Genomic DNA, 18,767 nt, shown 5'->3' on the forward strand with positions numbered 1-18,767 from the left:
AAGTTCGTTGGTTTTACATGAAGATTTGGAATATATACCAACTGTGGGACAAATGGAATTAACCATAATCCATGTTATATTTTTAGGTAAGATATCAAGGATTGATATATTTTTATATAATATGCCCTAATAGAAATTGGGTATACCCACGATGCAAATCAAATACGGTCATAATGCTAATATAAAATCAAATATGGAAATTATCTATTTTTTTAGTTAGTAGAAAAGAAATCATGTACTCATCAACAATTACCAAATTTCATATTTTTTATTTAGATATTTAATTATACTTTGTTAAGTTTGTTATATTGAGCACAATCTTCCATTATTTAAAGGTTCTGAGTCAACCTATCCCTTCCCTCACCACTTCCTATCCAAGCTTTCTCCTTCTTCGAGCTCTTTCGCTCTCGTTTTCTCTCACTCTCTCATGCTCACAAGGTAGTGGTGGCTGTCATATTGGAAATCGAGGACTTCTTGGATGAGGGACAAAGTCTGTCCGATAAGAAACAAAAGAACAACACACTTTTGCAGCAGTTGGTAGAACACAACACCACCCTCTTACAGCAGATGGTATTTTCATGTTTTTTTTTTTTGTTTTGAAAACTAAGAACATTTGGCTGTGAGAGATTTATTGAGATCCTTTTGCTGCAGATTGATGAATCTGGTGCATGAGGTCTTCATCTTACGAAGAGGGAATCATTTTTGAATATGCTTGAGATGGAGCTTTCTTAAAAAATAGAAGGATAAACTTCATAAAAGTCTTAAAGTTTATCCCTCAATTCAACTTAAATCTTGAATTTCAATTTCTTACAATTCGACTCCTAAACTTTTTATCCGTTTATACTATCGCCCCGTGGTCCCTTAGTCGTTAAAAAGGCAATAGAAAATGGCACATGCGATTATCCTATGTGGCACTCTCTCTACATGGAGAGCTCATTAGATCCCAAGCTGGTGGAGGGCAAGATCATGATCTGTGACTGTGGCAACAACCTCGGCATTGCCAAAGGGGTGGTCATCAAGGAGGCTGGTGGCATTAGGATGATCCTCATCAATTGCATCTCCGACGACGAGTGCATCTCCTCCACTGCTAACCCCACGACCACCATCGCATTCAAGAGGATAGTAGTCAGGGTGAAGCCTACTCTGGTGGTGGCCTTCTTCTTCGATCGCAGACCGAACAGCTTCAGCCCGAAGATCCTCAAGCTGGACCTCATTGCCCCATGGGTCAATATCCTCGCCATGTGGACCAATGCCATGGGGCTAACAGGTCTGGTGTCATGGCCTGGCCCAGCCCATGCGACAATCAGCCAAAGCCCAAAACAAAACAAAAAAAAAAAGGAAGGAAAATAGAGGAGAAGAACTCCCGAAGGGAGTCTTCTTCCTCCTCTCGCCGGCTCCCAATCGGAGTCAGAGACGAGCTCCCTCCGGCCCTATTTAAGGAGGAGAACTCTCCTCTCTCCTCTCATCGAGAAATCCAGAGGCAAAATGATAGAGATCGCCGGAATATCCACCGCGGAAGACCGTCCTTGTGCCGTCCAATTTCTCACCGGAAAAGCTTCGCCAGCATCGGAGGTAAGCCTCCTCCCTTTTCTCTCTTCTCCCCTTTCCTTCTCATGCCGGTGTGTACGCTCACCGGCGATCGGAGTCGTCAGATTTTGTTGCGGAAGTAACCTTCATTTTTGCCATTTCTCTTTGACTCCGACGCCGGTGGTCACCGCCGACCACCGGTTTTAGCCTCCTCTTGCCATCGGGTCTCCTCTCCTCCTGCTGACGACCGTTCCATGCTGGTTGCACTGCCGGTCGGAACATCATCGAGGGGACCTCAAGGTCCCCTGTTTCAGCCCAAAGAAACCCACGGGAAAAGAAGAAGAAAAGAAGAAGAAGAAGGAAAAGAAAAGAAAAAGAAAAGAAAAGAAGGAAAAGAAAAGAAAAAGAAGAAAAAGAAAAGAAAAAAAAAGAGAAGAAAAATAAAATAATAATAATATAATAATAATAATAAATAGGATTTTCTCTCCTCTCTTTTCCGTGAAGGAAAAAGAAAAAAAAGAGAAAGAAAGAAAAGAAGAAAGAAAAAAATAAAATAAATTAATTTATAAATAATAAAATATGAGAAAGAGAGTTTCTCTCTCTTTCCTCTCTCCCTTCAGCCTGAACTAGTATTTTCTCTCTCTAAAATTGGATTTTCTCTCTCTACTTTCTCTCTCTAAAATTCTCTCTCTAGATTATTTCTCTCTCCTAAGATTTTTAGAATTTTGAGAAGAATGATGATGAATTTAAAATGATCCTCATGATGAATTTTTGATCTGTGATCGTCGGACGGTATATACCGACACCCACTTTGATCAGATTAGGTATTTTTAAGATTTTAATTTCTATAATTTTATTAAATTATCCACATGATAATCTTAGCATGATTTGATCTGATCGATCGAATTTGTTGAATCATATTGTCTGAAGAATTCAAGATGAGTTTTCTCTCTCTAGAGTTTTCTCTCTCTAGAATTTTCTCTCTCTAGAATTTTTTCTCTCTAAAAATATTCTCTCTCTTGATTGATTCTCTCTCTAAAAAGGTTAGTGAATGAAGAAATTTTTTTTAATAGTCCTGATCTGATTCTAATGAAGAACCCTGATCCATGATTGTCAGACAGCGTACTGGCATCCACCTTGATCAGACCATGAATCTTTAGATTTGATCATCCATGATCCCGATCTAGTCATGACTTGATTTGATCATGTTGATTTCACCACTCGAGATATTGGACCAATCGTAATGTTGGATTGTGTCACCTGATCAATTCGAATTATACCTCATGAATTCTCTCTGCTCTGATTTTCTCTCTCCACTTGATTTTATGAAATCGATAAAGAAACCTCAGTCCTATCACTTCGAATCCGATTTGATCTGATAGTCAAACTTTGGATCGTTTAGGTCCTAATTAGATTTTGATTAAATGAAATTAGATGATCGGACCCAATCTAAATCGTTGAAATATGGTATTCGTATTCTTTCTAATTATTGGAATTGATTCTGTATAGGATTGTGGATGTTTGATCATGGGATATCATGATATGATCTACAAACAAAATTTTTGGAAGAAAATTTATAGAATTATGTGGATTTACTGGAAATACGTTTGAGGTAAGTAATATTTCACTTTTTCTAGATTTATCGATAAATTATAATGTATTTTTCTGACATGATTTGTGAAACGATGCATGAATTGGATGAATGGTATTTTGTTATGAAAATATTTTATTTGAAATATTATGATGAAGCATGATTGAACATATTGATTTCATGATGCATTACATTGATTGATTTCGATACTACATGATTATATGTTTTATTATCAAAATTAGAATATAAAATATGATTTATGAAGAATTATGATATAAGAAATATTATGAATTGACAACCTGACTATGTAAAGGACCCCGCCAATAGGGGCATATACGTTGGCAATTGATTGTCCTGAGGATTTATGTCGCCAGCGAGACCAGCGACATGTCGCCAGAGAGACCAGCGACAAACCGCCAGCGAGACCAGCGGTTCCAAAGGACATGGCTGCCAGATGATTCACAGCCTACCGCAAGCAGATACGCGGTATTTTGACCCTGCCACAGGGAAAATATGGTCATAGCTCATGGTTGACGAAAAGAATTGAAGAACAAAAGAAATTGAAATCACAAAAGAAACTTGAATTTTCGAAAAAGAAATGAATTTGACATGAATTATATTGCATAATTGAAATTAATTTCGAATTGATGAACTATATATATGCTTATTTTCTATAAATAATTATTTACTTAAATGTCTGATGAAATCTGTTGAAAAGTGATCATTGCTTACTGGGCTGTCTAGCTCATTACCTCTTATTTTACTGTTTTTACAGATGTTGAAGAATTAAGATGATACAAGATATGAATGGAAGAGTGATCAGAAGCAGAATCTCTAGACTTTTATTTTCGGTTGAAAATCTTATTGCATTTGATGTAAGGACTATGAATCATTGCTGAATTTATTGAGACATTAAAGAAAAAATTTAGGTCGTTATATTTTAGATTTAAATTATTATCTAATTATTCTGCTGTTGTTTTAAGATAGCATGATAAGATGTCTTGCATGCTTATAGGAAGAGTTTTCTATGAGTATGCGGCGGTTGCCATGACCCTCGATTCACAATCTCAGGTCGGAGGCGTGACAATTAATATGGTATCAGAGCATAAGTGGATAAATTATGAAACATAGAATCAGATATAGAATAGGTGTAAGTGGATAGACACTAAGGACATTATAGTGTAGATTTTTGATGATTGTAGTGGGAGAAATATTTATAAATTTTGATTAAATATTGAGATTATGTATGAAAGGATCACAATAGATTATAATATATAGAATTTGAAATATGATGGATGATCTAATTGATCATGATATGATTAGTTAGATCTTGATCGAAAGTAATCACAAAAGGATTGATATAAAATTTTATTGTGCATTGTGGTTATTAATTTGAGCATTGGTTATTCAAGTGAATCGTAAGTTCAAATTCGATGTAAGAATAATACTATGATATTACTTTTAGTTGAGAAGTTGACTATTATTGGAAAGATAAAGATTTTATAATAAAATATTGTTCCAGGATGGTCTAAGAATAATCTTTTATGATGCTTGATTGGAATATTTATCAAAATTAAATTTGATATGTGGATTATATATAAAGTGGTATATTAGGATGAATGCATATTTGAGGATATTGCAAAGAAACCTATTGATGAAATTGATTATGAGGTTGTAGAATATTCATCATACTGGAATCTTTAATCATTATCCTTAGATCTAGAAAATAGATCTTATTATGTCTCTTGGAGACTACATGATGTGTATAAAATTTCAATTTAAAGATTTCGTATCTAAGTTGATCAAGAGATTTTCTGATATTATTGTTAAGGTTATTAATGAAAAATTGATATCTTTAGATTAAGATAAAAGATCTGATTTATATTTATTTCATATTAAGGGATCTATGTGAATTTATAATTTAGAAATTTTGGATTTAGGAATTGATAGGAGTTCCTTTGCTTTTGTTAACGAGGTCCCTAATTGAATCTACTATTAAATAGAGATTTGATTTTTGAAGCTTGTATGATTGTTATGAAAGGATATTTGATAGATATTGAAGATTCTGATGATAGAAATTTTAAAAAAAAATAATAATAATAATAATGATTTGAAATTCATATATATTCAGATTATGTCCAAATTTGGTGGAGCATCGAAGGATTTTCTCATTGATTTGACTTATAAAGATTTTTGGTTTGAAAATTATCGAATTGAATTGATATGAGAATTGGGATTTGATTCATATTGATTATAGTAAATCTATATGATAGTTTAAATATGATATTGGACTCAAGGGTTAATCAAGATTATTGTACACCAGTGAAGGTATGAATGAGAATCGAAAGTTAATCTTTGATTTCAATTGAAATTTAAAATTTTAGGATAAAAAAATAATTTGATCAAATTTTTTTGGGTGAACTTAAGAAATTTTGATTGTTAGATCAGAGTGCACAGCGGAAGCATGGTAATCTGAACTACTTTGAGTAAGTCAGGAATGTTAACCCTTTGAGTTAAAGAATTATGATAGATGATATGATTTGATACAAGAAATTTATTGATATTAGAAAGAATAATATTTTAAAATTTTGAATTATTTTAGATATCCTAATATAATTTTTTAAAAGTAGAGCTTCCACCTACTATGCTACAAAAAAATATTTAGCATCCTAATTCTAGGATGAGTGGACCCTTGATTTTTGATTTTAGATTTAGAATATTTAGAGATAAATTTTCTCTATCCTAGAATTAAATTTTATAATTCTCTATTTATTAGGAAGAATTTGAGATTGTTTATCGAATGATGATTTCGATCTTAGATTATTATATTCAAATATTTATCTCTAGAGTATAATAAAATTTGAAGTTTGAACTCTTTTGATTATTATTATTTCTCTGACTGAATGAAAAAGATTAAGGTTATCTATTGATATTGATGATTGTTCTACAAAAGATGAATTAGAGTTATTTATAATTTAATAATAAATCGATTAATTAAGATTTGTTAATGTTTAGATAAAGAAAATTGATATACTTACTTAGAATAGAGACATTGATTTTGATTATAAGAAAAATATAGTTTTGATTTAGATCAATTCTTGAGTTATTGATTTTTATTATGGAATGACTTAATGATAAAATTTACTTCAAAAATTAGAATATTTAAGAGTTTGAGGGTTTGAGTAAGAAAATTTCGATGACTAGAAATAGTGATATTGATTCAATCAACAATGGTGATATTGATCTTTATGAAATAACTTAATGATGAAGCTGCATTGAGAATTAAATATCAAAAGTTCGGAAATGAGATTGAAATAATAAATTTTCAATCTTTGAAAGTATGAATAAGAGGAAATATTTTTGAATTTTGATTAATTGGGATGTCATCATATGATTCATAGAAGTATATTTTTCCTATCTTATGATGGGTTGGAATTAAGAGTGGTTAATATTTTAAAATAAATAAATGAATGAATGATGATGAATGAAGTTCTTATGCAAGAATAGAGACATTGACCTTCTTCTATTCACAAGAGATAGATTTGATTTGAGTCATGAGATATTGAATATTATTTTACAAAAAATGAGATCATAATTTCGAAATCTTAAAATATTGAAAATCTTTGAGATGTTGATCTTGATAAATAAGAAAATGGATGGTTTTGTTCAGATCGATATTTGATGTACTGACTTTTTCCTTATGGAATGATTTAAGAATGAATTTATATCAAGAATTAGAATATTGAAATATTTGTGGATGAGATTCAAGTAAAAAAAAAACTATAAAGACTCAGGCAAGAAAAATTTCGAGGACAAAATTTCTTTTAGAGGGGAAAAACATCATGGCCGGGCCCGGCCCATGCAATAATCAGCCAAAGCCCAAAACAAAACAAAAAAAAAGGAAGGAAAACAGAGGAGAAGAACTCCCGAAGGGAGTCTTCTTCCTCCTCTCGCCGGCTCCCAATCGGAGTCGGAGACGAGCTCCCTCCGGCCCTATTTAAGGAGGAGAACTCTCCTCTCTCCTCTCATCGAGAAATCTCGGGGCAAAACGATAGAGATCGTCGGAATATCCACCGCGGAAGACCATCCTTGTGCCGTCCAATTTCTCATCGGAAAAGTTTCGCCAGCGTCGGAGGTAAGCCTCCTCCCTTTCCTCTCTTCTCCCCTTTCCTTCTCGTGCCGGTGTGCACGCTCGCCGGCGACCGGAGTCGCTGGATTTTGTTGCAGAAGTAACCTTCATTTTTGCCGTTTCTCTTTGATTCCGACGTCGGTGGTCACCGCCGACCATCGATTTTGGCCTCCTCTTGCCATCGGGTCGCCTCTCCTCCTGCCGACAGCCGTCCCACGCTGGTTGCACCGCTGGTCGGAACATCATCGAGGGGACCTCAAGGTCCCCTGTTTCAGCCCAAAAGAAACCCACGGGAAAAGAAGAAGAAAAGAAGAAGAAGAAGGAAAAGAAAAGAAAAAGAAAAGAAAAAGAAGCAAAAGAAAAGAAAAAGAAGAAAAGAAAAGAAAAAAAAGAGAAGAAAAATAAAATAATAATAATATATTAATAATAATAAATAGGATTTTCTCTCCTCTCTCTTCCGTGAAGGAAGAAAAAAAAAGAGAAAGAAAGAAAAGAAGAAAGAAAAAAAATAAAATAAATTAATTTATAAATAATAAAATATGAGAAAGAGAGTTTCTCTCTCTTCCCTCTCTCCCGTCATCCTGAACTTATATTTTCTCTCTCTAGAATTGGACTTTTTCTCTCTACTTTCTCTCTCTAGAATCCTCTCTCTAGATTATTTCTCTCTCCTAAGATCTTTAGAATTTTGAGAAGAATGATGATGAATTTAAATGATCCTCATGATGAATTTTTGATCTGTGATCGTCGGACGGTATACCGACACCCACTTTGATCAGATAGGTATTTTTAAGATTTTAATTTTTATAATTTTATTAAATTATCCACATGATAATCTTAGCATGATTTGATCTGATCGATCGAATTTATTGAATCATATTATCTGAAGAATTCAAGATGAGTTTTCTCTCTCTAGAGTTTTCTCTCTCTAGAATTTTCTCTCTCTAAAAATATTCTCTCTCTTGATTGATTCTCTCTCTAAAAAGGTTAGTGAATGAAGAAATTTTTTTTAATAGTCCTGATCTGATTCTAATGAAGAACTCTGATCCATGATTATCAGACAGCGTACTCGCACCCACCTTGATCAGACCATGAATCTTTAGATTTGATCATCCATGATCCCGATCTAGTCATGACTTGATTTGATCATGTTGATTTCACCACTCGAGATATTGGACCAATCGTAATGTTGGATTGTGTCACCTGATCAATTCGAATTGTACCTCATGAATTCTCTCTGCTCTGATTTTCTCTCTCCACTTGATTTTATGAAATCGATAAAGAAACCTCGGTCCTATCACTTCGAATCCGATTTGATCTGATAGTCAAACTTTGGATCGTTTAGGTCCTAATTAGATTTTGATTAAATGAAATTAGATGATCGGACCCAATCTAAATCGTTGAAATATGGTATTCGTATTCTTTCTAATTATTGGAATTGATTCTGTATAGGATTGTGGATGTTTGATCATGGAATATCGTGATATGATCTACAAACAGAATTTTTGGAAGAAAATTTATAGAATTATATGGATTTACTGAAAATGCGTTTGAGGTAAGTAATGTTTCACTTTTTCTAGATTTATCGATAAATTATAATGTATTTTTCTGACATGATTTGTGAAACGATGCATGAATTGGATGAATGGTATTTTGTTATGAAAATATCTTATTTGAAATATTATGATGAAGCATGATTGAACATATTGATTTCATGATGCATTACATTGATTGATTTCGATACTACATGATTATATGTTTTATTATCAAAATTAGAATATAAAATATGATTTATGAAGAATTATGATATAAGAAACATTATGAATTGACAACCTGACTATGTAAAGGACCCCGCCAATAGGGGCATATACGTTGGCAATTGATTGTCCTGAGGGTTTATGTCGCCAGCGAGACCAGCGACATGTCGCCAGAGAGACCAGCGACAAACCGCCAGCGAGACCAGCGGTTCCAAAGGACATGGCTGCCAGATGATTCGCAGCCTACCGCAAGCAGATACGCGGTATTTTGACCCTGCCACAGAAAAAATATGGTCATAGCTCATGGTTGACGAAAAGAATTGAAGAACAAAAGAAATTGAAATCACAAAAGAAACTTGAATTTTCGAAAAAGAAATGAATTTGACATGAATTATATTGTATAATTGAAATTAATTTCGAATTGATGAACTATATATATGCTTATTTTTTATAAATAATTATTTACTTAAATGTCTGATGAAATCTGTTGAAAAGTGATCATTGCTTACTGGGTTGTCTAGCTCATTACCTCTTATTTTACTGTTTTTACAGATGTTGAGGAATTAAGATGATACAAGATATGAATGGAAGAGTGATCAGAAGCAGAATCTCTAGACTTTTATTTTCGGTTGAAAATCTTATTACATTTAATGTAAGGACTATGAATCATTGTTGAATTTATTGAGACATTAAAGAAAAAATTTAGGTGGTTATATTTTGAATTTAAATTATTATCTAATTATTCCGCTGTTGTTTTAAGATAGCATGATAAGATGCCTTGCATGCTTATAGGAAGAGTTTTCTATGAGTATGCGGTGGTTGCCATGACCCTCGATTCACAATTTCGGATCGAGGGCGTGACATCTGAGCTTCGACATTCGGAAGATGGAATTCAATATCCTTTCTGGGACCTCCATGGTGTGCCCCTATGCGAGTAGTGCGGCGGCGCTCCTCAAGTCGATGCACCTGAGGTGGAGTTCAACGGTGATTTGATCGATGATGATGACCATGATGAGCCTCATGGACAACCGACAACTAGGGGTGGCAATGGATTGGATATGGATCGGAATGATCGATATCCGTACCTATCCCATCAGCAAAAAACTCATATCCGTATCCACCCCGTACCCATCTCTGATCGAGTCAAGTCGGGTCAAGCTCCAAGAATGAATTGGATAGAGTCAGATCGGATATACCAAAAATCTCTATATAATTTAAAAAAAAAATTGTGCAATAGAATGGAGCCCTACAAATTAAAAATTTTGTAATCAAAGAAGAATCTTTTCTTATCAAAAATCTCTAACCCTACAAAATATCATGCTTCTACCAAGATTAAGCTCTCAAAACCTCAAGGAATGAACTCACACTGCCATAACTTGGATAGGATGCCATATACTTAGGAAAAAAAAATCAATCAGAATCTCGAAAACCCCTTTAATCTATCTCAAGTGCTTTCCTTTCCTATAGATCTTTGAAAAAGATAATGAAAGAAAAGAAAAAGAAGCAAAAAGAAAAAAAAAAAAGACAATCTAAGAAAAGGGCTTACCTCTCAATTTTTTCTCTTTTTTTTTATTTTTTTATTTTTCTTTTATTTTTTTCTAATTTTTTCTTCATTTTTTCCATCCTCAAGAGTCTCAATCGGGTGGGAGGATTGGAGTGGCCGAATATGGAACAGAGCGGCTGAATATGGAAAGCTTAGATGGGTAGAGTTTTGTGTTAGGTATTTGGGTGTGTATGTATGTGTGTGTATTTCGATCCATATCCGCTTTGAATTTTTTTTTAAAGCCCATACTCACTCCTGATTTTAATCGGATCGGATAAAATCTGCCCCAATCAAATCGGGTCAAATCAGAAATCCGATGGGTCGGATCAAATTGTAACTCATATCGGCAACAACCAGTGATCGATGAATCGATTGATGGGGTGGTGATGTTGTTGGACTTCAGGACAGGGCACCAGAACCTAGATTGGGCCATGGACCCCGACCTGGTGTACAACCTTGGGGGCCAGGCTCAGGATTACATGGCCTTCCTCTGTGCTCTAGGTTATGGGCCGAATGCGATCCATGTGATCACCCACGCATCAGTGAGCTGCCCAGCAAAGTGGCTGGTAGCAGTGAACCTGAACTATCCATTGATCTCAGTGGTGTTCAATGGCATAGTGGGTGGGGCCCAAAGTGAGATGGTGGTGAGGCCCGAAAAGTTGGATTTTATGGTGCAGGTGAAGAAACGGAGCTTCGTGGTGATGGTAACAAGGACTAAGGAGGGGAATGGAGTGGACAGAGGGGTGAATTATGGGTACCTGTTGGTTTTTGACATCAAATTAGGGTGACATGTCATCCAAAAAAATTCAAAAATTATTTTGAAAGTACCATGTAGGACAGCTAATAGGGCACATGTGATGCATGTGCCATTTTTTGATGCTTTTTTAATGGCTGAGCAATCATGAGGCCACATTGTAAATGGACAGAAGGTTTAGGAGCCGAATTGTAAGAAATTAAAATTCAAATTTTAAATTAAATTGAGGGGGGTAAACTTTAGGATTTTTTATGAAGTTTACCCAAAATAAAATTAGGCACCATGGGCATCTCAACAAGAGAAGCTTCTGACAGTGGGATAAAAAGAGATGCGACATTCCATCGATGTTTCCGACACCACTAAAAGTCAAAAACTTCTAACTTGCCTTCTAACAGAATCAGGACTTGGGAAGCAAGAGAAATTGACTCTAAAGCTTATTATTATGAATATTTAGTGGAATTGATGCAATAAAACTACTACTGAACATTACTTTTTCTAACTATAGTATTGACCTAAGTGATTTTGATGATGATCAAATATTGGAGAACATAATTATTAATATTTTATTTTTAAGTACCGCAAAGATTGGATAAAAAAGAGCTCTTTGATCAAAATGAGATAGAAAATTAAGTGAATTCACTATAGAGCCCAAGTGACATCAAATTGGAGCTAAGTCAAATAAAAAAAGGCCTTGGGAAGGGTTCGAGTGGACTCGGGAGAGTTTGGCGTCGACTCTAGCACAGGGCACTAGCACATAGGCTTTGCACAAAATCAAGTAGACTCAAAATCATCTGAGTGGACTCTATCTCAGGTGATAGAAAGCATATTTCTGTCCACTGAGATCGAGTCGACTCATAGGTTTTCGAGTTGACTCGAAGGTGGTAGTCGAGTCAACTTCGATGGATCCGAGCCAACTTCATCTCAAAGATCCAAAAATTTCAGAAAGCTAATTTTGATCATCTAAGAGCAAGCAGACTCGAGGTACAGTCGAGATAACTCGAGAAGACAGTCGAGTCAACTCGAAGATAGTCGAACCAACTCGAGATGCGACTGATAGCCTTTAACGGTTAGTTCTGCAACTGTGCTGATTTGTTTTCAATGGCCATATCTCATCTTCAATGATTAGAAATGGCTAGTTTTAAACTCTAACAACTTCAAATTTGGTGGAAAAGCTCCAAACTTAAAAAGAAGAGGAAAAGGTTATTGTTCTATTTGAAAAAAGAGAGAAGAAAAAAAATTCTGAACTTCCAGCATTCAAGAGACTTCACCTACTTCCAACCAAAAATCTCTTGATTCTCTGAGAGCATTGAAGAGCTTTTGAAGAGCATTAACTCTAAGCATTCAAGAGAACAACTACTGAGCTACATCGACAATAAATTTGCTCAACCAAGAAGCTTCTTTTGTTGTAACTTTTCTCTTATTGTTTATTTGCTATAATTAGCTTCAACGGGGGTTGAAACTAAGAGAAAGATTTAATCCATCTCTGTAATTGGATTGTGAAGCCTTAGTCAAGGCATGTAAAAATTATGGTCAGTAAACCTAAGAAAAAATCAATTGGATTTATGGATAGTGAACTCGATTAAAACTATCCAGCTGTAATCTTAAGAGAATAAAGTGGAATTCCCAAGAGTTTTGCTTGGAGAGTGGATGTCGGTGCTAGATGTATATCGAACTATGATAAAATTTCTCTTGTCTTTGTGTGTGTGCTTGCCGTCTTCATATTTACACTCATACATAGCATATGCTACACCATCAATAGTAAACTAGGTAATTCAGCACATAGTTATTTTAAGTTTTAAAAATCCAATTCACCCCCCCACCCCCTCTTGGATTGTTTGGCTAGATAATAATTGGTATCAGAGCAGATACTCTAATATTACTTATTGACCTAACTATCAAGAGCTAAAGACTATGACAATCCAACTTGAAGGCTCACTTGCCGAGGGGCAATCCACAAATTGACCATCATTTTTCAATGGATCGAATTATACTTATTGAAAAGCTCACATGCGCATTTTTACACAAGCTTTAGATTATGATATGTGCAGTGTCATTATAAATAGACCACATACTCTGACAATCATTGTAGATGGCATCCCTTCCCCCAAACCCAAGAAAGATTGGGATGAAATGGACAAAAAACTTGCCCAACTTAATGCCAACGCAATGAATGTCCTTTATTGTGCCCTTGATGTGAATGAGTTTAATCAAATTTTTACTTGTAATTCTACAAAAAAAATTTGGGATAGACTTGAGGTCACGCATGAAGGAACCAATCAAGTGAAAGAATCAAAGATCAATATGTTCGTCCATCAATATGAGCTGTTTAAAATGGATTCAGCTGAATCTATTACTAGCATATTTACTAGATTTACTAACATTATCAATGGGCTTAAAAGCCTAGAAAAAGTCTATACAAATAGTGAATTAGTGAGAAAGATTCTTAGGTCACTACCAAGGATGTGGGAAGCAAAGGTAACAACTATCCAAGAGGCAAAAAACTTGAACAAGCTGCCATTAAGGAGCTTATTGGATCATTGATGACACACGAGCTAGTGATGGGGTAGCACTTGAAAGATGAGAGCTGAAAGAAGAAAGTCATTACTTTGAAATCCACTATTGCTGAAGAAGATGAAGGGCAATCCATCGAAGTTGAAGATGATGAGGATATGGCCCTGGTGATCCAAAAATCAAGAAGTTCATGGGAAGGAGAAGATAAAATTTTAGGAAGAAAAATCTATCCAAGGGTGAGCCAAGTAGGGGAAAAAAAAGAAAAAGGAGCCATCCTTATGCTACAAGTGCAAGAGACCAGGTCACTTCAAAGCTGACCATCTAATCTTAAAGAAAATGTTCAGAAAAAATAAAAAGGCAATGATCGCAACATGGAGCGACAGCGATGAGTCAAGCTTGGATGAGGAGATCCAAAATGAAGCCAACTTATGTTTCATGGCATAAGAGGATGAGATAAATTCAGAACCTTCTCTAGAATTTATATTTGATGAACTTTAAGATGCATTCTATGATTTAATGAAAGATTTTAAGAAGATAAGTATGAAAAATAAAAATTTAAAAATAAAGAATGAAGCACTAATTATAGAAAAGGAAGAAATCCTCTTTAACTATAATAAATTGAAGGAAGAAAATGAGACTCTAAAAAGAGAAGTAGACAAAATAAAATCATTAGTTGATAAATTTACTTGTAGCTCAAATAAATTGTAAATGATATCAAACAATCAAAGAGGAGTTTATGACAGGGCTAGTCTAAGATATAAACCAAGTAATAAGTAAAAATTCTTTAAGAATTTCTTCATTGCATCATCATCTACTAGCAGCACCTCACATATCCTTACTTTAGTTGTGATAGAGTAGGACATAAGGCTTTTATATGTAATACAAAAAAACTAAATAGAAAAATAATTAAGAAAATTTAAGTTTCAAAAGGAATCATGACTGCTAACCCTAAAGGATCCAAGAAAACTTAGATACCGAAGAAAGTTATTTGATTTTCTTGCAGAAATATCTTACAGTCAATGGATCAAAAAGAAAATAGTATTTGGATAGTAGCTGTTCAAGACATATGATGGGTGATAAGGAGTAGTTCTTCATCCTTGAAAAGAAAGAAGGAAGAGTAGTCACCTTTAGCGACAACGGCAAAGGCAAGATTATTGATATTGGTAAAATTCAGATTACCCTCACTATCTTCATTGATAATATTCTTTTAGTTGATGACTTAAGGCATAACTTACTTAATATAAGTCAATTGTGTGATAAAAATTTTGAAGTAATATTTAAGTTATCTTCATGCATAGTCACTAGTCCCTTTGATGATAGTATCAAATTCATTAGATATAGGCATGGCAACATTTACTTGATTGATCTGGATGAGATAGCCATGAAATATGATCAATATCTTGTTGCTAACGATGCTAAAATAAAAGAAACTAGTTGGCTATGGCATCAGAGATTAAGACATGCAAGCATGCATACTTTATCTAAATTAGCTGCAAATGACTTAGTTAAAGGATTACCTAAGTTAAATTTTGAATATGATCATATTTGTGATACTTGTTGATTTATGTCACAAATTGACATAAAAAGTATCAATTAATATCTAAATTATCTAACTTTATTAAGAAATTGATACTTGTTATTATATTTTGCAGAAGAAGAGATCATCAATAGAAAGAACAAGGAAAGAGGATTCCAACGGCGCAAATTTTATGCAAAACGGAGTTAAATTGATCCAGGAATTGAAGAATGAAGAAAGAAGACTCAATTGGGTCAAACCCGAGTCAAATCAGATCAAAATTGGTCAAAAATCAACTGATTTGGTGATCTGGTTAGCCGCCTGGTCCACAGCAACAGGCGCATGGACCATGGACCCATCGGCGCACCATAAACCTCCTAAAACCTCTTAGTCCCACATCGGAAGTTTTGAAAACCTTATAACCCCCAAATGCCTATAAAAAGCCCCCAAAGGCCCTTGTTTTATGTATTCTTCCTGGAGATCAAGCTTGTAACCCTAGATAGTGGGGTTTTTAGCTCTCTTTTCAAGCCTCGAGCTTTGAGATTTTTGTAATAAATTTTTTTTTATATATAAAATCTTATTTTTATGCAATTTCATCTCTTTACATTATGCAATTTATTTTTCTTGCAATTAGGATAGTTTAATTTATGCAATTTAATTTTATGCAATTAGGTTAGTTTAAATTATGCAGTTTAAATTTATGCAATTAGGATAGTTTAATTTATGAAATTAGGGTAGTTTATTTTTCTGCATTTAAATTTTGCAAGTAGATTTAGATCATGTCTAGCTAAGCATCCCTTCTAGGGTTTGCGATGAAGCTAGATCATGAGTAGGGATTTTACATAGAGTTCTTTCTTTTTCTTAGGGTTTCTTTTTCTTCCTCTTTTGCCAAGAATTTTTGATGAACTATAGTTGGGTCAGAGTCCCTTCATAGTTCATGCTTGATTCAGTGCATAGGAGGAGAAAACCCTAAGGGATCCTAGTTACTACTCCCCTGTAAAGAATCTTGATGGATTATCGTTGGGCCTTAGTCCCTTCATAATCTATGCTTGGGAAAGACAAGAGGAGTAGTCGTTAGGATCAATAAGAAAAATTCTAGGTAGAATTCTCTAATCTAGATCTAGTGGATTCAAAAAACCCTAGATCCTTAGTCTTATTGTCTTTAGCAAACAACTTTCGACTTTCGATTTTTGTTAAAGCTCGCTTGAGCATAGATTTGAAAATCATTTTAAAAACCAAGTCTCTGTGGGATCGACCCGTACTCACTGGTCGTGCTACTCTGCACACCGTGAGCTTGCGGTTTTATTTACAAATTTTAAGATTTGCACATCAAGTTTTTGGCGCCGTTGCCGGGGATCTGGCGTTTTAAATTATTTTCAAATATTTGTTCTTCGTGCGTTATAACTCTCTTTTTTTTTTTTTTAGGTTTCTATATTTAGTTGGTGATTGCTGGAAAACTCAGGTACGCTTCTAATTTCTCTTTTATTATTTTTAGTTAATTACTTTTGCTTTTAGACCTAATCATTTGAATTTACTTAATCACAAAAAAAAAATATATATATAAAACAAAACAAAAGACATTTCATAATCGTGAAGTAAAATATCAAAATAAAAAAAAAATTCTAAATTAAAATCTTTTACATTCTTGGTCATCTTGTTTATTTGTATTTGCATTTTCATAATTAATCTAAGGGCATCAACCCATTAACAAGATAAGGTGGGGATTTCATTACCCTTCCTTAGCCCAAAAACCATCTCCATCATATTGCATTACCTAGACTTTTAATCTTAAAATCAATTAGACGTCAACCTTAAGGAATTCGAGCTCAATAGGACAAGGAACCCTAAGAGTTCTACCAAGTTTGAGTTGTTTGATTAGTTGGTGTCTAGGCAAGTCCCTGAGGGTGGTTTGTTAAATTGGTTCAATTGCTGGCCTGGCCAACTCGTTTGGTGTCTAGAAAGGCAACGATGAGTGAACCTCCCACCTCTTATACTTACCTGGCTAACTAGTTGATCAATCTCCACTTGGAAGGTTTGAAGGGTCATCTTGGAACAGTTAGGAGCTGTCTAGATTTAGGTTAACCCTAGGATAGATTGAGTTTAATTTATTGATTCACTTGTTTGAAAAAAAAAAAAAAAATTAAAATTTAAATTAATTTGGTTACTTTTCTTTAGATTTAGGACTCCTTAGGATCTTCTCTTTAGAACTTTTTCTCTTTTCTTTCTTTTCCTTATACATAAAAATTTTATAAAAAAAAAAAAAAAAATATTGTATAAACATCGAGAACCGTACACCTCGTGTGTGGAGAAGAGTGTCGGGTCGTCTAGTTAGAATTGAGTCAATTCCTGTTGTTCCAATGGCTGAACCAATCCAACCCATGACCCTTAAGGATTTGTGTTATCCAGTTGGCTCCATCCAACCATCTTGTATCAGGTTGCCACAACCCACAGCTAACAATTTTGAAATCAAACCTCAAATCATAAATATGCTTCCAAAATTCACAGGATTAGAAGATGCTTATATATTTATTAGAGAATTTGAGGAGGTATGTGCAACCATGAAACTGCAATTAACAGAGGATGAGGTCAAACTTAGATTAATCAACTTTGCCCTTAAGGACAATGCTAAGAAGTGGCTTTATAGTCTGCCAAACTATTCTGTCACTACTTGGGAGGGCTTTGTGAGAACATTTTTAAAAAAGTATTTCCCCCATCATAAAACAGCTAGGATTAGGAATGAAATAAATCAATTTTACCAACTAGCTGGTGAATCATTTTGGAAGTACTTTGATCGTTTCAAGAATCTTTTGACCCAATGCCCACACCATGGAATAGAAACTTGGAGACTATGCCAGATCATCTATGAGGGGTTAGATTCAAACTCAAGAACCATGCTAGAGTCCATGTGCCAAGGCCAATTTATGGACAAAGAAACTACTGAAGCTTGGCAATTCTTAGAAGACCTAGCCGAGAAAAATTTACAGTGGGAAACAACTAGGGAACCTGATAAAGCTACACCTTCAAGAGGAGGAATGCATCAAATTCAACCAACCCTAGCATCAGAGGCCAAGATTGCAACCTTAACACGTAGATTGGAAGCCTTAGAATTACAGAGACCAGCCAATGTAAATCAAATATCTGCACCCATGTGTAAAGGGTGCAATGCACCAGACCATGTCTTAGAAGAATGTTCCTACTCGAATGAGTGTGCACAGGTGAATGCCACCTATCAAGGACCATTGAACAATCCTTATGCACCCACATATAACCCAGGTTGGAGGAATCACCCGAATTTCTCATGGTCCCAGAATCCTAATGTAGGTAATCCAAATTTCAATCAGCAAAATCTAAGGTCCAACCCAGTGATGAACAACCCGCCAGGCTTCCATGATAATGACAAAAAAATTACCTCTTTAGAGAAAAGCCTAGAAGCCATGATGAA

General features: G+C 34.6%; 1 protein-coding gene and 1 non-coding gene across 2 annotated transcripts; one reads left to right on the forward strand and one right to left on the reverse strand.

The window, feature by feature from the left end:
- The first annotated feature begins 924 nt into the window (after nucleotides 1-924).
- LOC140853123 (subtilisin-like protease SBT1.6) lies at nucleotides 925-11,332 on the forward strand. The gene is made up of 3 exons (XM_073247224.1): nucleotides 925-1,272; nucleotides 9,940-10,082; nucleotides 10,948-11,332. The coding sequence occupies exons 1-3, from the start codon at nucleotides 925-927 to the stop codon at nucleotides 11,330-11,332; spliced, it is 876 nt and encodes a 291-aa protein (XP_073103325.1).
- A 6,719-nt stretch (nucleotides 11,333-18,051) lies between these two features.
- LOC140853507 (small nucleolar RNA R71) lies at nucleotides 18,052-18,158 on the reverse strand. The gene has a single exon (XR_012136577.1). It is a non-coding gene; the product is annotated as a small nucleolar RNA R71 (small nucleolar RNA).
- Nucleotides 18,159-18,767: the final 609 nt, after the last annotated feature.

The sequence above is a fragment of the Elaeis guineensis genome, chromosome 13, assembly GCF_000442705.2.
Source record: "Elaeis guineensis isolate ETL-2024a chromosome 13, EG11, whole genome shotgun sequence".
Lineage (NCBI taxonomy): Eukaryota > Viridiplantae > Streptophyta > Magnoliopsida > Arecales > Arecaceae > Elaeis > Elaeis guineensis.